This window comes from Callospermophilus lateralis, chromosome 7, assembly GCF_048772815.1.
Source record: "Callospermophilus lateralis isolate mCalLat2 chromosome 7, mCalLat2.hap1, whole genome shotgun sequence".
Classification (NCBI taxonomy): domain Eukaryota; kingdom Metazoa; phylum Chordata; class Mammalia; order Rodentia; family Sciuridae; genus Callospermophilus; species Callospermophilus lateralis.
The window spans coordinates 6,362,670-6,381,853 of record NC_135311.1 but is presented as its reverse complement, the minus strand read 5'-3'; the positions used below and the strand labels follow the sequence as shown (position 1 = coordinate 6,381,853).

The following is a 19,184-nucleotide window of genomic DNA, read 5'->3' as shown; positions in this document are numbered from 1 at the left end:
GCGGAAGGTCCCGGCCAGTCAGCGCTCCCCCCCCCCGCCGCGCAAGGTGGTGGCGGCCGAGGCAAGTTCCGGTTCCGGTTGCTGCCGCCGGCGGCGAGCGGTGAATCTGGAGCGAGCGCGCAGTTTGCGCTCCGGGAAGGCGCTTCTCCCTTGCCGCGTCTTCGGCTTGCTGCAGCTCGGGGGCCAGAGCTGTCCGAGGCCCCTTCCCGGCGATGGTGCAGTCTGAGGGCGCCTCCGCCCCCCTCCGCCGCTGACCCCAGTCCCCCACTCCATGGCCGCCTCGGCGCCGCCCCCACCGGACAAGCTGGAGGGAGGTGGCGGCCCCGCACCGCCCCCTGCGCCGCCCAGCACCGGGAGGAAGCAGGGCAAGGCCGGTGAGAGCGCTGAGGGGGCGGGGGTCGGGAGGCCCGGATCGGGAGGGTCGGTGGTGGTGGGTGGGCCTCGGGCCTCGGGGCCTGTTGGGAGGCTCTGGTCAGAGGATCAGCGGGTTTAGCCCTCCGGGGATCGGGGGCAGGTGTCAGGGATGGACTTTGGAGTTTGGAGCCACGTGGGATATCAGGAGTCTTGGAGTAGGGTGATATAAAGACCTGGCATGTCTTTCAAAAGTATGGTCATAGAATTCATTTTTCATATGACTCCTCATTGATATTTGTTAAAATAAACGAGTATATGCTGAATTAACATTAGAGCAGTTCCTGGGAGGAAGAAAGTTTGAAAAACCTTAGGGAAACTTGCTTGCCTCTTCTTTTGCTGCTCTTCCAGGTCTGCAAATGAAGAGCCCAGAAAAGAAGCGAAGAAAGTCAAATACTCAGGTGAATTACCATTGTTGGTGGGTAATTTCAGCAACCCCTGGGGTGCTGTGTCTATTCTGTTGCCATGTTTGGTCTTCTGTTAGGTGCAGGGAGAAGAGAAAACTGTCTTGTTCTGTTTCTGGTCCTTTCTCTCAACCTTATAATAAACTCCATGGGAAATATTCTCCCCCAAGAATGATTTGATCAAAGATCTTATTGGACAGGGTCACAACCTTCCTCTCCCTCATTTTTCCTGTCCTGGATGATGATAACATAAATTCCATCACTATCAGTCTTTTCTAAATGCCAGGATTGTGCTGAAGTACATTTTTTTGTTTGGGGAGGTAGGCATTGTCTTTTTTTTTTTTTTACAGATAAGAAATCTGAGGCTTAAAAAAAGTTAAATACCTACTTCAGGGCCAAAGCTGGGATTTCTGCTCTCTTTCAAAGCAGTCACGGTGCTGTGATGGCTCTGCTTACACTCTGTGTTTTTCAGTTGCATGCTAAGACGCATCTTTATTTTAGACCTGAGCTGGTCAGTATCAATCTCCAAAGTGTGTGTTCTGTTTGTTGGTAGGACTCTCCTGGTTTATCTCTGTGTGTCCCTTCATGACCCTCTTCCTCATCTGCTCTCCACTAGGGTCCTGCTTACTCACATCTGACGGAGTTTGCACCACCCCCGACTCCCATGGTGGATCATCTGGTTGCATCCAACCCTTTTGAGGATGACTTCGGAGCCCCTAAGGTGGGGGGCGCTGCCCCTCCATTCCTCGGCAGTCCTGTGCCCTTTGGAAGCTTCCGTGTACAAGGGGGCATGGCAGGCCAGGTACCCCCAGGCTATGGCACTGGGGGTGGAGGGGGTCCCCAGACACTTCGCCGACAACCCCCCCCTTTTCCTCCTAATCCTATGGGACCTGCTTTCAACATGCCCCCCCAGGGCCCTGGCTACCCACCCCCAGGCAACATGAACTTTCCCAGTCAACCCTTCAGCCAGCCCCTGGGTCAAAACTTTAGCCCTCCGGGTGGGCAGATGATGCCAGTGGGGGGATTTGGCACCATGATCTCACCCACCATGGGACAGCCTCCCAGAGGGGAGCTGGGCCCTCCTTCTCTCCCCCAGCGTTTTGCTCAGCCAGGTGTGCCTTTTGGCCCTTCTCCTCTACAGAGACCTGGTCAGGGGCTCCCCAGCCTGCCCCCCAACACAAGTCCCTTCCCTGGTCCAGATCCCGGCTTTCCTGGCCCTGGTGGTGAGGATGGGGGGAAGCCCTTGAATCCACCTGCTCCCACTGCTTTTCCCCAGGAGCCCCACTCGGGCTCGCCAGCTGCTGCTGTTAATGGGAATCAGCCCAGTTTTCCCCCAAACAGCAGTGGGCGGGGTGGCGGCACTCCGGATGCCAACAGCCTAGCACCCCCTGGCAAGGCCGGTGGGGGTTCAGGGCCCCAGCCTCCCCCAGGCCTGGTGTACCCGTGTGGTGCCTGTCGGAGCGAGGTGAATGACGACCAGGATGCTATCTTGTGTGAGGCCTCCTGCCAGAAGTGGTTCCATCGCGAGTGCACAGGCATGACTGAGAGCGCCTATGGGCTGCTGACCACTGAGGCGTCTGCTGTCTGGGCCTGTGATCTCTGCCTCAAGACCAAGGAGATCCAGTCTGTCTACATCCGCGAGGGCATGGGGCAGCTGGTGGCCGCTAATGATGGGTGACACTGGTGAGGTGGTCCCAGGGAAGTGCACATGTCCCTTCCTGCTCCTCCAGGGTGATTGTCTGGCTCCTGGCCCTCGTTTCCGCTGGTTCCCCATCCTCACGGAGCAGAAACATGATGGTTCCTGGGGACAGAAGAGTCTGGGTTGCTCTCTTTTCTGGAAACAACACATCAAGATCTACGGAGATCCAGGAAACCAAAGCCCTGCTGAGCAGAGCCAGCTTTTTTTGTGGCTATTAGGAAGCCTAGGGATGTGACTGCAAGAGAAAAGGGGACAGGAAATTCAGGAGGGCAAGAGTGTCCTGTCTGCCTAGGATGGATATCTAACACCTGTGCCTGACACCCCTGTTTCGCCCCACAGCTCTAGCCTTAGTTTTTGGAGTGAAGCATTGAAGGTTTCTGGCTTGAGGAGCCAGTCTCTTCCCATCACTGCGACAGCCATTTCGTGGGCTCTGGGAGACCTCTTTAGGGAATAAATGGGGATTCCTCCTTTTTTCTACCTTCCCCTTTGCCTCTCTCAGACCTGTCCAGCTCCTCCTCCCTCAGCACCAACAGCTTGAAGAATCACGTTCCCAGCTAGGGCAGTTTCTTGGTGATTTGGGGCTTCATGACAGTAGGTAAGAGGTGCTGTCAGAACATATTTTCCTCATACCAAAGTCACTGGTCTCAGCTTCCCATGCTTTTCTCTTAATGACCATATTTTTGCCAAAAAAAAAAAAAAAAGAAAGAAAGAAATTGGGACACGTGGTCTGAGGGACCAGAATAATTGAAGTCTGGATTGTCCTGGAGTCTGGACTCTGTTGGCACCCCCGGCCCCCCATCTGTTGCACATTAAGCCCAGTGCTGTTCTTCAGCTCTTTGCGCCCTCATACCCCTGCCTCCCTGGCTTGGTTGGAGGAAAGCCTGGAAAGGTACCAAGACCTTATACCTCATTTCCTCCTTGATAGGAGCATCCTAGTGAGGCCCTGTCACAGCCTTGCGGGTAGGAGGAGTCAGCAGGATTCTCAATGCCATGGTACTAAAAAGGAAGGAGAGCCTGGAAATTTTTGCTTCTCTCTTTCCTGGCTATTAGGTATCATCTTGGGCCTGGTGATCTAGCAGTCCTCACTAGTCTCAGCCAAAGTCCTGCACTGGGCTTGTTTTTGTTTTCTTTTTAAAGCACTGCCTGCCAGCCCTGAGCCTGGGGCGTGGTCAGGAGCCCCTCTTGGCTGCTTTTGTTCCTTACAGCTCCAGTGTGCATTCCTCAAAAGGGCGGGGAAGGGAGTGTGGTCTGTGGTCTCTAGCCCTCTGGGTGTGGTGGCAAAGGCTACCTTCTGGTGCCTACTCCCACTTCTCTCTGCTCCCTGCACCTGGAGGAAGATACTGCCTGTGGAGCCCACAGCCTTTGCAGCTATGAGGAAGAGGGTGGGCCTCCGGCTTCTCTAAGCTGGTGTTCCCCACACCGAAACAGTGGAGGTGGCACCCCCAGCTTTGTGTTGTGTTTGTGGTTCTGTTTGCTTCTCCCCTGTTGCTACTTTTGTATGCCTCCCTCTCCACAGCTGTAAACCACTCCTGGGGAGTGTAGACGTCACTACTTTTTGGAAGAAAGTGGAGTGGCAGAGATGTGGTCGTGGGGTTTTTTGTACGGTTGGGTTAATAAAATGACTTTAAAATCCAGGCAAGGACACATTGTTGTTTATCTGCAAAAAGGCAGGTTGAAACCACTGTCACTACTGGTAAGGTGTGGTGTGGGTGGGGATGTTTACTTCCCAGGGTCCCTGGAAGTGGGAATGGCAGGAAGATCCAAGGAGTTGGATCGACTGCTTCAAGCTGCTGAGTCAAGGTGGCCTTGCATTGACACACCCCTCCCCATGTCCCTGCTCTGAGAAACCCATTTTCCTTTCTGAGCACATTCCTGGCCCGGACCTGGAGCCAGGCAGGACAGTTGGCTCCAAGATCTCTGGGACACTAGCGCTTGAACTCTTCTAGGTTTAGGGCTCATCCTTTTTTTTTTTTTTTTTTTTTAAAGAGAAAATTTTTTAATATTTATTTTTTAATTTTCAGTGGACACAACATCTTTATTTTATTTGTATGTGGTGCTGAGGATCGAACCCAGCGCCCCGCGCCTGCCAGGCGAGCGCGCTATCACTTGAGCCACATCCCCAGCCCTAGGGCTCATCCTTTCCACCTCTCAGTCGTTTGTGTTGGGGTGAAGGGTAGCTTCCAGAGTGAGGGGGCCCCCCATGCCTATCATCCCATCAGCTCGGGAGGCTGAGGCAGGAGGACCGCCAGTTCAAAGCGAGCCTCAGCAACAGCAAGGTTACTACGCTACTCAGTGAGTCCCTGTCTAGATAAAACACAAAATAGGGCTGGGGGTGTGGCTCAGTGGTCAGTGCCCCTGAGTTCAATTCCCGTTACCCCCGCGGGGTGGGGGGAGGGAGGGGGAACCCCACCACAACATCCCAGCAGATTTCATTTTTGGATGTTTTTCAGACCCCACCCGCTTTTAAAGTAGCAGTGGCTGGAGCCGGTGGGAAGAGTGGCAGGAGGGCTGTTTCTCTGCCACCCTTCCCTCTCCCTGCCCCCATCCTACAGCTGTCTCTGTCTATCCTGGGCCAACCTGGCTTCTTGTCCTTGTCATCTCGGGAACAACACCCTTTACCTTTCAGTTTTGGCTCTTTCCTCCAGAAATTTTAGGCACGAGGAAAGAGAGGAAGGCCACGCAAAATTCCATTTGCTGAGCCCTCGCTCGCCCATCAGGAGGTCAATCCCAGGTTGGGGGCCTCGGAGATCTCCTCTGGCCTCCCCGACTCCCATTTCAATTCTTATTGGCCAAAAGTTTCCGCCCCCTTGGGGAAGTCGACTCTCCATTGGCCCGTCCCCGGGTCACGTGCCTCCCCTCTTCCCTTGGGCTGGAAACCTGGGGAAACAAGTTAAGCTGAAGCCCGAAGCCAGAGCTGGGTCAGGTAATGCCCTAGCGGGGAAGGGCCCCGGGAGATGGGAGCTAAGGAAAAGAGGGTAGAGCTCTAGAAGGACTGGGCACCACCGAGGACCCACAGAGCTGCCTTTCGAAAACCTAGAACTGGGGGAAGGCAGGGGAAGGTCATTTTCAAAACAGGAACTGGCCCTAGGTCCTTTGCTTAGAGGTTTGGGGGACAACTCTTGGGTTGAAAGTTAGCCTGAGGCAAGATTTGCTAGCTTTGTACAGAGGGGAGAGCCCCCGCTTTGGCTGTTTTTTTTTAGAAAAGCAGAAGTTTGTGACAATCCTTACAGGAGATTTTTATTGAATCCCTCCTGAAAGGGGATAGTGGGGAGGGAGTGGATTTTCTTCAGAGAGGACTGAGAAGAAAAACTGAAAACGCAGCAAGAAAGGGTGGAGATGAGAGAGCAGAAGGAACTTCCTAATAAGGCAGTGAGATGCTGGCTTGGGAGTACAGGGGTATCTTTTGGAATGTTGAGCCAACACAAGCAAGAGAGAGGTCTGTCAGGGTTTGGGACCCTGAGTGCAGGAGTTCCAGACTTCTTGTTTGTCTTGTTGACCCAAATACCCGTTGCTGGTTTCCATGGAGACAGTGGGTCTGACATCACCCTGGTTGCCATGGTGCCTAGTTCTGGAGGACCTGAGCAGTCTGTACACAGCCAGGGATAAACAGGGACTTCAGCCCAAGCTGCTGCCACTTCCTTCCTGCCACCACCTGTTAACAGTCACACGCAGCAACTGGAGATGGGGAGATGACAGAACAGTGGGGGAGGGACTGAGCACAAGGCTGAACAGCTATGGCTCTACAGATGGCCATAAAGCTGTGCCCCGTTGACCTGTTGGATGTGGTGTGGAGTCGTCCCTGCAGCCTTCTCCTGCCTCCGTGTGGGATGGGGTGGGTGTCCTTCCCCCATCCTGAACTTGGAGCATGACTGGCAAAGTGACCAGGACACTGGCCAGGGCTTGCTGCGAGCTCCCCAGATGGGGCAGTCGCTGGGTTTGAGGGCGGAACTGCAGACACCCCTGCCTCACTTTTCCCCCAGTGTTTCCTTACAGTCATATTTGTTTACTGCCCTTCCCACCCCTGGGGGAGCAGGGATTCATCTACCTCTGAAGGATTGCAGCCCAGGACTCTGAGGGTCGGCTTAACTTTCACTTCACCCTTAGGCCTGGTCCCAGTTGCAGCCCGAGGGCACAGGATTGGACTTGGATGAAGGCGGTTCCCTCTCCTCCTCCTCCTCCTCCTTTATTTTTTGGCTGTACTAGGGACTATATCCTGGGGCACTTGACTACTGAGCTACATCCCTGGCCCTTTTTATTTATTTTTTGAGACAGGGTCTCACTGAGTTACAGAGGCTGGCCTCAAACTTGTGATTCTTCTACCTCAGCCTCCTGAGTTGCTGGGATTACAGCTGTGCACTCCTACTCCTGGCTAAGGTCCCTCTCTTGTGACCCTGTTTTATGCTTGGCTTTGGAGGCTGGAATAATGTCCTAGCCCCCACTCTGCCAAGTCAGAGCAGATTAGCGGAGGACAGGGCCAGAGTCCTGATTTTTGCCTGTTTTGTTTTTTTTTTAAACTATTTTTATGCAGTGCCTCACACATACTAGGCAAGCACTCTACAACCCCAGCCACAACCCCAGCCCTTGCCTATGTTTTGCAAACTGTAAAGTGCTTTATACCTGGTAGTTGCCACAGCCCCTTTTTCTCAGTCACCTTTCAAGTTTCCTAAGACCAGACCCTGCAGCTAACTAGTAAAGGGGGGCAGAACTCAGGATGGAGAGTGAGCGTGGAGCTGGACTAAAAGTGCCTCCTCCAGGTGGATCTGAGGTGGGCCAGTGCTTCTTAACCTTGGCTGCAAGTGAGAATCATCTGGGAGGTTTAAAAACAAACTGGGCCTGGTCCACCCCTACTCTGAATCAGATCCTGGGTGAGCTAGTGTGTGCGTGTGTGAGAGCCCTTGAGTTCCTAAGGCGGGTGGGTGGGTGGTGGGAGATTTAAGCCAGAGGAGGCCCTGCTGGAGCGGGTGGTGACTGTGGAGGTGTGGAGGTGTCTGGGGTTGGAAGTTGTCTTCATTCTTATTACCTGTTGGTCTTTGGCAAGGCAAGTCAGTTGACCTTTCCAGACTTCCTCTTCCCTGAGTGTAACCTCAGGGAGTTGAACTCTGTTCACCTGGGTCTTTCCAGCCCCGGATTCTTTGACCTTTCAAGGTCAGTCCAGGTTCCCAAGGCTCTGGGGGTCCTTGGAGGAGGCAGCTTCTCTCTGACTTGGGCAGGTGTTGATTTGCAAGGCAAATTCTGCCCCAAAGAGCTGAGGTGTCAGGATCAGAAGGCCTGGAACTGGCCTGGCTCTGCAGGCTGCTGACCAGTCCTCATCCTTGGGACCCTGTCAAGCTGAGGCTGGGGCTCAGTGGTAGAGCACTCACCTAGCATGTGTGAGGCCCTGGGTTGGATCCTCAACACCACATAAGAATAAATAAATAAAGCTACTGTGTCCAACTACAACTAAAACATAAATATTAAAAAAAAAAAAAAAAAAAAAAGACTGCTTTCTGCATCCTGCGGCTCCTGAAGGAAACTGGTCCTTAAAAGAGGTTTTCCTCTGCAGGTGGCAGCCCCAGCAACCGCAGAGACCTCACCACTATGGCCACCTGCCCAGATGTGGATAATAGCTGGGTGCTTGCTGGCTCAGAGGTAGGAAGAACAGACTTGGGGACCACGCGGGAGGGGACCCTGAAGGGGTGGGCTGCTTTCTGGGGTGTCCCCTTCCTTGATCCTGGTGGCCACCTGTATCACCTCCTGCTGGCCTTAAACAGACCAAAGTCAAGAACTCTGGGGAGGGAGAGGGAGCTCTGGCTCCAGGGTCAGGTGTTGACTTGGACTGTACCTGGAGGAAGGGTACCAGCTGGGTGAGCTGAGACGAGTGGGAGAACAGCAAGAGCAAAGGCCCGAGAGCCGTGTGCGGGTGAACCGGGAGTGCCATTGGATGGGGTGGAAATGAAGCTGGGGTAGAGCCTGGGAACCCTGCAAGAGGTCCAGAGGGCCTGGCGAGGCAGTCCAGCCTCCTCCTGATGGGCAGTCAGGGAGGACTTTGATTGGGGGTGTCCAGCATTCATTGCTTTGGGCAGATATTGAAGCCACTGTGTGGGCTGGGTGAGAACAGGGACAGTGGGACAGTAGAGTGGGGTTTTGTTTTGTTTTGGTTTGGTTTGCTTTTGGTACTGGGGATTTAATCCCGGGGATGCTGTACCCCTGGGCTATACTTCTAGCCCTTTTTAATTTTAATTTTTACACAGGGGATCACTAAGTTACTCAGGAAGGCCTCAAACTTGCAGTCCTCTGCCTCAGCCTCCTCAGTAGCTGGGATTGTAGATATGTGCCACTCCACTGCACCCAGCCAGGGACAGGGCTTCTATAGCCATCCAGATAACAGCTGGTGGTATAGAAGCCTCTGGGACCCCTGTGCTCCTAAAACCACTGAGAAGGGAGAAAGGGGATGCAGGATGGGGATTAGTGACTGGAGACGGGGTGGAAACAGGATGTCGAGCCAGGCATGTTGGAACACGCCTGTAATCCTATCAATTTGGGAGTCTGAGGCAGGAGGATCAAAAGTTTGAGGCCAGCCTGGGCAACTTAGTGAGACTGTGTCTTAAAATAATAAAAAGGGCTGGGGATGTAACTCGGTAGAGTGCCCCTGGATTCACTCCCAAATACTGTAAAACAAAACAAACAAAGGATCTGGAGAATTCCCAGCCTTGGCGCCTTATGTATTAGAATCACTAAGAGGGGGAGCACTAAGGGGGAGAGGAGCTTGGCTTCCACTTACTGAGTTTGAGGTGCTGGGAGGAGCCCTGTTGGGAGTGAGGAGTTGACGTCAGCAATGACCCTGAGCAGGAGACATAGGCCAAGGGCTCACAGGCAGAGGGGCGGCAGTTTAGGGAAGGACAGGCACTGTGGTCTCAATCAGCCCTGGCCTGGGGTGGGGTTATCATTGCTGACTGTTGAACCCTGGGCAGGCCATGTCCCCTCTCTGTCCTCCCCTAAAAAATGAGGATATGTGATTCTTGCCTTGTAGCCTTATGAGGTGACTATGAGTAAAACATGATCTGAAAATTGCAAAGAAACAGACCAAAGTCAAGAATTATCCTTGGCCGGGAGCGGCGACCCACGCCTATAATCCCAGCAGCTCAGGAGGCTGAGGCAGGAGGATGGCAAGTTCAAAGTCAGCCTCAGCAACTTAATGAGGCCCTAAGCAAAACCTTAAATGAGATCTTGTCTCTAAATAGAATATAAAGGAGGTCTAGGGACGTGGCTCAGTGGTTAAGCACTCCTGGGTTCCCTCCCTGGTACCAATAAAACTTAAAAAGAAAAAAAAAAAAAGAATTATTCTTGGGGGTGGTAGCAGGAGCCATGGGTAGGGTGGGCACGCAGTGGGCCAGAGGGAGGAGAGGCTGTGGGTACCCAGGGAGTCAGGCTGGCTGTGACCGGGGACAGGGGGTTTCTGTCGGCACCTGTGGGGGCTGTGGGCTAATGGGAAAGGCCAGGATGGCGAGGAAGAAAAGTGGTTGGGCAGGTGTGAGGAGACCCTGGGAGTGCCACCGACCTTCAGGCACCAGGGGCAGTCAGTGAGGACTTTGACCCAGGGGGTCATTCTCTTGCTGTCCCTACCCCAACTAATAACTGAGTCGGGTTATTCACTTATGGGAAAAGTAGTCCTGCTGATGTGGGGGAGGCCCCGGGCCCGGGCTCGGGCAGGCCTTCCCCAGGGGCTGCTGGGTGTGCAGGGCCCCCGCCTCCTCTAGCAGTGCCGCTAGTTTTAACAGAAGCGTGGCCTCTGGAGCGAGGGTGGAGAGTGACTGGGCGGAGACCCCTTGGGTCAGCTCTCAGCTGAGGGCTGAGATGTGGTTTGGGGTCCTGGAGTAGGCCGCCAGCCCCTGCTCCTGACCGTGTCCTGCTGCCTTCCCCTGGAGCAGCCCCGTGCGCCCGCCTCTCCTCCCTAGAGCCTTCCTGTGGAGACTCTGGGCCCAGAACCCAGGGTGGACCCCGAGTCCGAGAGAGCCCTCCCGGCCCCTGGGAGCCCGCCCAAGGCCGACGGTGAAGAGTCTGCTGCAGCTGAGGGTGGAGAAGGTAGTGTCCTGAGCAGGGCGGGGTGGCTGTCCTCCCGTCCTGGGTGTCTGCTCTCAGGACAGGGAAGCGGTTTAGTCCTCAGTTTGTAGACCCCTCGCCGGGGTCCCTGGCGGCTCTTTCCTGCCCCTCCACCTGGGGAGGGTCTGTGGGAGCCAGACAGGTGACTGGGCAGTTCAGCCGGGGAAGTGGCGTCTCCCGGGCCCTCTCTCCCGCCACAGGGACCCTGATTCAGACCGAAAGTCCCCAGTGTGACCGCATTCTGCCCGGGGAGCCTGAGGTCAAGGTGAGGACTTCACTGGGGTCAGGGAGGAGGTGGGCAGGGATGTGGCAGGCTCTGTGGGCTCTGCTCAGGGCCGTGTCCCCTCAGGGTCCTCTGGGAGGTGGCGACTGTGATGTGGAGCCTCCTGGCCCAGGAGACGCGGTGGTTCAGGAAGACTCGCAGCAGTCTCCCGGGACAACAAGCCTAGGACCAGACACACAGGACCTGGGGGACCAGAGCCCTCTGCAGAGCCTGTCCACGACCCCCAAAGCAGGTGAGAGCCCCTTTGCTCTTCTTCTAGAAGGTTCAGGAGAGGGAGCAGTCCTCGCTGCTGAGCATGTGCTCGGCTCCGGGCCCTGGGACTCAGCAGCTCTCTACCATCGAGGCTCAGAGAGGTTAAGTGACTTGACCAAGGCCACACCTCAGGGCTCACATCTGGCTGACTCTTTCCTCTGGGCCACGGAACCCCCTCTTTTCTTGCTTCTAGAACTCAACCCTCATTTCCAGAGTCCCTTCTTGTGCTGGCTCCCAGCCCAGGAGGAGGGAAGGAGGGTGGCTCAGGGGCTGTGTCAGAAGCAGGCCAGACGGAGCCAAGCTGCAAGTCAGACCCGGAGGGATGCCGAAAGGAGGTTCAATTAAAGGGGCTCCCAAAGAATTGGAGATGGTTCAGACAGGGCTCGTGTGGAGGGCAAGGGGGAGTCAGGATGGGTGGAGATGCCGTTCGGGAGGAGTTTGAACCTAGAGTCCTCATTGAGGGCAGGAGGAAGAGAGCTCTCCAGGCCCAGGCTGCAGCATCCACGCTGGGGTGGGACCACCTTTCTGGTGGGCAGGAGGCTGTGTCCAGGACTGAGGCAGCGGGAGAGGAAGAGAAGGCTGCAGCAGCACACGCCTTGAATCCCAGCCACTCAGGAGACAGGCAGGAGGGGTGTGAGTTCGAGACCATTCTCAGTGACTCAGCAAGATCCTGTCTCAAAATAGAAGGTGCTGGCGCCGTGGCTCAGACCCCAAGACCGCAAAAAACCCAAACAACAACAACAACAAAACGTGCTGGAAGGGGGAGAAGCTGGGGCCTGGCTACATTGGGGGGCAGCTTGCAGTGGGCAGGCAAGGCCCGAGCTAGGGCCGGAGGGGGGTGAAGAGGCTGGACGCCAGAGCTCAGACGGCCTGATGTGAGGGGCGGAGTGGTGGCTCCGCTCAGCTGGATGAGCGGCAACCCGGCCATCCCCTGAATGGGGGACACCAGAAGGAGCCAGTTTGGAGGGCAGTGTGTTGAATGATTGGTTCCTGAAGGACAACCAGAGGCCAGTGGCCAGAGCTCTTGGGTGGCCACGGTGGGGCCACGGGTTGGGCACTCGTTCCCCTAAGGGGAAGTGAGTGGAATGGGTGAGGGCGTGTGGCCTTGGGGACCAGAGAAGGACCAGGGAGACCCCCACCCACAGGACTGAAGAGCCCAGGGGGCAGGCTGAAGGGGCAGAGTGTCAAGGGGGGGTGGAGGCTGCCGCAGAAGCTGGAAGTGAGCCACACGTTGGAGGAAGGAAGATGGATGCGTTTAGGACGTGGCTCTTTTCATTTGTAGATGGACAGGACAGGTCTCCTGCCTCCAGCCTGGGCAGGCGCTGTCGGGACGCCTGGGCACAAGTGGGCAGGGTTTTCCGATGTCCTCTCTGTGGCCCGGGCTGAGGGCCTCTCTGGGCCACCTGCCACTTCCCCTCTGTCCCTGTCCCTTCTCCAGTTTGGGTCAGGGAGGAGGGCCGCTGCTCCAGCAGTGAGGATGACACGGATGTGGACGTCGAGGGCCTGCGGAGGCGACGGGGCCGGAAACCCAGCCCGCCTCGGCCGGGGAGGCCGCAGGATGTGGAGGAGCAGGCCAGGGGCGAGAGTGCGGGCGGGGAGCTGGGCCTCTCCCTCAACATGTGCCTCCTGGGGGCCCTGGTTCTGCTGGGCCTGGGCATCCTCCTCTTCTCTGGTGAGTGGTACTTTCCCTGCCTGGGCCTGGGCCTGCATCGACCCTGTCCTCCTGCCCCACTGTCACCTTCCCTGACCCCACCCCTCCCCTGAGGGTCTCACCAGACTGGCATCTCCATCCCCAGGTGGCCTCTTAGAGTCGGACACTGGTGAGTGGGGGGGCCCGACCCGTGCTCGTCTGTTGTGTGGGGGTCTTGTGTGGGGGGTGTTGTGTGTGGGGTGTTGGGAGGAGGGTGTTGTGGGGGGTGTTGGGAGGAGGGTGTTGTGTGGGAGGTGTTGGGAGGGGGGTGTTGTGTGGGGGTGTTGGGAGGAGGGTGTTTTGTGGGGGGGGTGGGAGGAGGGTGTTGGGAGAGGGGTGTTGAATGGGAGGTGTTGGGAGGAGGGTGTTGGGAGAGGGGTGTTGTGTGGGGGGTGTTGGGAGGAGGGTGTTGGGAGAGGAGTGTTGTGTTGGGAGAGGGGTGTTGTGTGGGAGGTGTTGTGTGGGGGGTGTTGTGTGGGGGGTGTTGGGAGAGGGGTGTTGTGTTGGGGGTGTTGTGTGGGGGGTGTTGGGAGGGGGTGTTGTGTGGGGGGTGTTGTGTGGGGGTGTTGGAAGGTGTTGGGAGGAAGGTGTTGTGTGTGGGGGTGTTGTGTGGGGGGTGTTGGGAGAGGGGTGTTGTGTTGGGGGTGTTGTGTTGGGGGTGTTGGAGGGTGTTGGGAGGAAGGTGTTGTGTGGGGGGTGTTGGGAGGGGGTGTTGGGAGAGGGGTGTTGTGTTGGGGGTGTTGGAGGGTGTTGGGAGGAAGGTGTTGTGTGGGGGGTGTTGGGAGGGGGGTGTTGGGAGAGGGTGTTGTGTTGGGGGTGTTGGAGGGTGTTGGGAGGAAGGTGTTGTGTGGGGGGTGTTGGAGGGTGTTGGGAGGGGGTGTTGTGTGGGGGTGTTGGAAGGTGTTGGGAGGAAGGTGTTGTGTGGGGGGTGTTGGAAGGTGTTGGGAGGAAGGTGTTGTGTGTGGGGGTGTTGGGAGAGGGGTGTTGTGTTGGGGGTGTTGTGTTGGGGGTGTTGGAGGGTGTTGGGAGGAAGGTGTTGTGTGGGGAGTGTTGGGAGAGGGGTGTTGGGAGAGGGGTGTTGTGTTGGGGGTGTTGTGTTGGGGGTGTTGGAGGGTGTTGTGTGGGGGTGTTGGAAGGTGTTGGGAGGAAGGTGTTGTGTGGGGGGTGTTGGGAGAGGGGTGTTGGGAGAGGGGTGTTGTGTTGGGGGTGTTGTGTTGGGGGTGTTGGAGGGTGTTGGGAGGAAGGTGTTGTGTGGGGAGTGTTGGGAGAGGGGTGTTGGGAGAGGGGTGTTGTGTTGGGGGTGTTGTGTTGGGGGTGTTGGAGGGTGTTGGGAGGAAGGTGTTGTGTGGGGAGTGTTGGGAGAGGGGTGTTGGGAGAGGGGTGTTGTGTTGGGGGTGTTGTGTTGGGGGTGTTGGAGGGTGTTGTGTGGGGGTGTTGAAGGTGTTGGGAGGAAGGTGTTGTGTGGGGGGTGTTGGGAGGGGGTGTTGCCCGTTACTTCTCAGTTTTGACCTTGCCAGCTGTTCAGGTGACTCTTGCCCTTTATCTCACTGGACCTCCCTGCTGTAGGGTTTGTCCAGGACAGGAGGGTGACTGAGTGGGTGACAGAGTGGGGAGGAGTGGCCTCGGCACAGGCTCAGGACCTCACTTTCCTGCAGGGCCCACGGAGGAAGCTGACCTTCAGGTCTTCCCAGATCCTGGGTCAGAGCCTGAGTCGGTGGACGCTGCGGGGGACGGGCAGGTCTGTGTGGCTGGGCGTGGGGCCTGCTGGGAGAACCCGGGACAGCCCGGGGAGCTTGAGGTAACCGGCTCTTCTGCCCCTAGGAGAGGCCAAGGGATCAGCTGCAGGCCGCGGTGCCCGCTGACAGCACCCCCAGCCTGCAGCACATGGGCCTTCTCCTGGACAAGCTGGCCAAGGAGAACCAGGACATCCGCCTGCTACAGGCCCAGCTGCAGGTGGGCGTGGCCAGGGGGACGCTGGCTCGCTAGCCCACCTTAGCCAGGTGTCTGTCCTGGTGTCCTTCCTCCAATTCTCCACACACCTGAGCATCTCCCTGGGCCTCCATGTGCAGGGCATCTTCCTAGCTCGCTCCACGGGCCTCCTGCTGAGGCCTGTGCCAGGCTGTGTCCCTGTTTCACGTGGCATGTCCCCTCTGACTGATTGCTGTGGTCTTCCTGGGACGTTGTGTGGAGGGGGATGTGCCAGGCTCAGCGGTTAGGATCAGTTAACAGTGTCTGCTCCAGGTACGGGGTGGGTGGGGCCATGAGGGCCACGCATGGCGTCCTTAGGGAATCTAAGAAGTACCCTTACATAAGCCCAGGGTGGGACTTTGGAATCCCAGGGCCTGGTTAAGGGTAAGGATGGGGAGGACGAGCCGAGGCCTCGGGTGTCCCAGTCCATAGGGGCTTGGGCCTACGGTAATGGAGTGGAATTGGGGTAGGAGGTATTGGGTCCAGTCCGACGAGGACTCTGGTTTCTTCCATCCTTGACCATATCCCAGGCCCAGAAAGAAGAGCTGCAGAGCCTGCTGCAGCAGCCCAGGGGGCTGGAGGAGGAAAACGCCCGGCTCCGGGGGGCCCTGCAGCAGGGTGAGGCCTCCCAGCGGGCCTTGGAGTCGGAGCTGCAGCAGCTGAGGACGCGGCTCCAAGGGCTGGAGGCCAGCTGCATCCGGGGCACAGACGGGCTGTGCCTCCCCTGGGGCAGAGAACCGCAGCCGGGCAAGGCCACCAAGGAGCATGGCCCCCAGGGGCAGGAGCCGGACCCTGGCTTCCTGGAGCAGAAGGAGCGGCTGGAGGCCGAGGCCCAGGCACTGCGGCAGGAGCTGCAGAGGCAGCGGCGGCTGCTGGGGTCTGTGCAGCAGGACTTGCAGCGGAGCCTGCAGGACGCCGGCCGAGGGGCCCCTGCTCACGCTGGCCTGGCCGAGCTGGGCCACCGGTTGGCCCAGACACTGCAGGGCCTGGAGAGCTGGGGCCAGGACCCTGTGGTCTCTGCCAATGTCTCCGAGGTCTGGCATCAGAAACCCCATTTCCAGAATTCCAGGGAGTGGAGTGGAAAAGAAAAGTGGCGTGATGGGCAGAGGGACCGGAAGGCTGAGCACTGGAGACCTAGGAGAGAGGAATCTGGCTGGGAGAGGAAGAAGAGCTGGGGGGACAAGGAGGACAGGGAGCTGGCCGGGAAGTGGAAGGAGGGGAAGCCAGGGCTGGCGCAGTCAGGGGGCAGGAAGGATGGCAAGAGACAGGACCCCAAGGAGGCCCCGAGGAGAGGCGGGAGCCCGCACTCTGGGGAAAGGCAGAAACACCCGCGGTGGAGGGAAGAGACTGGAGATGGCCACACGCCCCTGCCCGCCTGGGAGGAGCTGTCCAAGCGCAGGTTCCGGGCCCCGCAGGGCTGCTCGGGCGTGACCGAGTGTGCCCGGCAGGAGGGCCTGGCCTTCTTTGGCATGGAGCTGGCCCCTGTGCGACAGCAGGAGCTGGCCTCTCTGCTGACAACATATCTGGCACGGCTGCCCTGGGCTGGCCAGCTGATGAAGGAGCTGCCCCTCTCGCCCGCTTACTTTGGCGAGGGTGGCATCTTCCGGCATGATCGCCTCCGCTTCCGGGATTTCGTGGATGCCTTGGAGGACAGCCTGGAGGAGGCGGCGGTGAGACAGACGGGCAATGACGACGAGGTGGATGACTTGGAGGACTTCATCTTTACTCACTTCTTTGGAGAAAGAGCGCTGAAGAGGAGGTGGGTGGCTGTGGGGACCTTGGGGGGACAGGGGAGGCCACTGGGAAGGCTGGAAGGAGCCAGGGTCCTGGGCCTGGGGAGGGGGCTTCAGACTAAGGACTTCTGTCCACTGCTGTCTCCAGCAGCCAGATACACTGCCTGCCTTCCCGGGGGACCTCAGGGTCCCCAGTGTCCTTTTGGGCTGGGGGATCTTTCCTGGGTGGTTCTGCCCTGTACCTGCAAGGCCTGGGGTGTTGGGGAGACCCAGCCTTCCAGCCCCCCCAGCTGGAGCCTCGTCCTGTACCCCGTGTGCCAAGTTAGCTTCCTTAGGAGGAAGAGGGGGTCCCTTCAGCTCGTTATTACCCCCTAAAACCCTCTTCTTCCCACATCCCACCGTGTCTTCCTACAGGTCGGGGAAGAAGGACAAGCACTTGCGGAACCCCAGAGACGTGGGGCCCCGGGAGGAGCCTAGCCACCGCTCCCACCCCCACCCCCACCCCCACCCCAGGGGCTGAGTCCTGCCTGGGGCATGGCCCAGCCTGGGCCCAGCCAAGATCCCCAGCGAGATCAGACCCTGGAGGCCAGGCCCCAGCCATGCCCCTGGCTCTCTAGGTGTGGTGTCCCTGGACAGCCTTCACAGAGGAGCGGAATGCACTGATGTCACTTTCACTACAAAAAGGCCTGAGCGGACCCACCTTCCCGGCTATGCAAATACTCAGGACCCTGGGGCTGGCTGGGCCAGCGTGAAGGGGACCCAGAGGAGCCCGCTCTCAGTGGGGGAAGGGCAGTCTGTTTCTGAAGCCCAAGGGCTCTGTCCCCTCCTGTGTGTGCCTCCAGCCCCACGCGCTGACCCGCACCCCCTGGGACTTGACTGGCTGGCTGCCCAGCATGAGGGCTTGCCCTGGGGTTTGTTAGTCCCTAGGGGTGAAGTCCCCTCCCCCTGCTTCTCACATGGCCTCCCCTCCCCGTGTGAACTAGAGACTTGGGTAAATCATAGACTTCTATGGGGATGCTTGTCACTAGGGGTGGTTTCTAAGCCCAGGGGCCACCGGGCACCTGCCCACCCGAGTGGGTGGGTGACATCCTAGGCCCTGGTACTCACCGCCTCACGTGTGGCCTTTCCTCCTTGTCGCGCCCTCCCCACAAAGCCCAGGCCCTCGGGGCTGGAAATCCGACATTCTGCTCCAAGCTGCCTGGAGAGCTGGGAAAGAGCAGAGGACTTTTGTGGACGCAAATCCGGGCCAGTGATCTTGGGCAAATCAATCTTTGGGAACCTGGGGTTTCTTATCCTCAAAAAAAGGGCTGAGAATGAGATTGAATAAAACAGTCACAACGCCTGTCCCGTTGCGGCACTCAGAGTTACGACCTCCTACAGGTGGGATGGCCGCGGTGACGGGGGAGGCTGAGGCAGGAGTGTCTCGGCTTTGAGGACAGCCTGGGCAACCTAGAGAGACCTCATCTCAAAATATCAAAAGAACTGGAGGTGTGGCCCAGTGGTAAGACGCCTCTGGGTTAAGTCTCACCACCCCATCCACCCACCACCAAAAAGAAAGAAAGAAAAGTCATGGCCTTTGGAGCCCTTGGTAGAGGGCACCATCTTCCTTCCCCCCAGGGCTCTGGGCCAGAGAGGCGCCGGAGCCACTAGGTGGCGTCGGGGCTCCACATTTGTCCTGTCCTTGCCTCCCCCTCTACTTATCACCCCTGTCTCGGGGCCCACCCCGCTGGCCCAGGGGTCCTGCTCCACTAGCTGCTTTTCTCAAGAAGACCAAGAATCTCCTTGGCTCTTGGGAGGGTCCCTCCTGACATCTAACCTCAATGGCTTTGGCAGCTTCCTGGACTTCTGGCCTTCTTTGGGACTCTCCCAGCCAGGGCTGGGGTGGAATCAAGGAGGGGAGGGCCATGGGCTTTAAGTGGGTTAACTCAGGTGGGGGCAGGAGGACTGGCGGGGATGGAGTGAGGACCACCGATTCTGCAGATGTTTGTAAAGTCTGATATGTACCAGGAAGAGAGGATCCCTGGGAATGCAGAGGTACCTTAGAAGCTTATCATCAGCTGGGCATGGTGGTGCACGCCTGTAATCCCCGCAACTCGGGAGGCTGAGACAGGAGGATCACCAAGTTGGAGACGAGCCTCAGCAATTTGGCAAAACTCTCAGCAACCTAGTGAGACCTTGTCTCAAAAAATACAAAGGACTGGCTTCAGGGTAAAGCAGCCCTGGGTTCCATTCCCAGTACCAAATAAATAAGTAAATGAAGCTTGTGGTGCAGTGGAGGCTGCTCTCTGCAGCAGGAGGAACTACAGTTAGACCTAAGGCAGAATTGCCTCTCCAGAAAATGGTCAGTGATACAAGCTGGGCGGGGCGGCGGGTGGGGGGGGGTGGCGTGTTAGGAAGGAGTCAGATTCTAATTTTGGAGTGGAGGTCGGAAGGAGCAGGGACCCCAGGGCCAGGCTTTGGGTTCAGCACTAGGCTGCATGGAGCACAGTTCTTCAGGAGGAAGCCAGGTTTTACCCTGTTCACATTGCTGAGGGACACCGAGGCTGGAGGGTGGGCCGGACTTGGTACCCAGGGTAGGTGCTGGGCCCTGGGTGCAGACACACACGGGCCTCCCTGGGCTCCCAGGGGACCCTGATTCCCACGCTGGCCTTGGTTCCGTTTCCAG

The 19,184-nt window shown here is 57.7% G+C and overlaps 2 protein-coding genes across 4 annotated transcripts; both read left to right on the top strand.

Annotated features, from left to right (window-relative positions):
• The first annotated feature begins 82 nt into the window (after positions 1-82).
• Pygo2 (pygopus family PHD finger 2) lies at positions 83-4,128 on the top strand. 2 transcript variants are annotated; one of them, XM_076861071.1, is made up of 4 exons: positions 337-374; positions 763-812; positions 1,166-1,326; positions 1,432-4,128. In XM_076861071.1, the coding sequence occupies exons 3-4, from the start codon at positions 1,258-1,260 to the stop codon at positions 2,491-2,493; spliced, it is 1,131 nt and encodes a 376-aa protein (XP_076717186.1). In that variant the 5' UTR covers positions 337-374; positions 763-812; positions 1,166-1,257; the 3' UTR covers positions 2,494-4,128. The 2 variants fall into 2 exon arrangements, with proteins under 2 accessions (XP_076717185.1, XP_076717186.1); XM_076861070.1 differs by lacking the exon at positions 1,166-1,326 and having other exon boundaries at positions 83-374.
• Positions 4,129-5,366: 1,238 nt separating this feature from the next.
• Positions 5,367-17,861, top strand: Pbxip1 (PBX homeobox interacting protein 1). 2 transcript variants are annotated; one of them, XM_076862080.1, is made up of 11 exons: positions 5,367-5,437; positions 8,057-8,142; positions 10,449-10,575; positions 10,794-10,858; positions 10,943-11,108; positions 12,567-12,800; positions 12,925-12,948; positions 14,474-14,556; positions 14,640-14,771; positions 15,317-16,545; positions 16,934-17,861. In XM_076862080.1, exons 2-11 carry the CDS (start codon positions 8,092-8,094, stop codon positions 17,037-17,039), a joined length of 2,217 nt encoding a protein of 738 aa, XP_076718195.1. In that variant the 5' UTR covers positions 5,367-5,437; positions 8,057-8,091; the 3' UTR covers positions 17,040-17,861. The 2 variants fall into 2 exon arrangements, with proteins under 2 accessions (XP_076718195.1, XP_076718196.1); XM_076862081.1 differs by lacking the exon at positions 12,925-12,948.
• Positions 17,862-19,184: the final 1,323 nt, after the last annotated feature.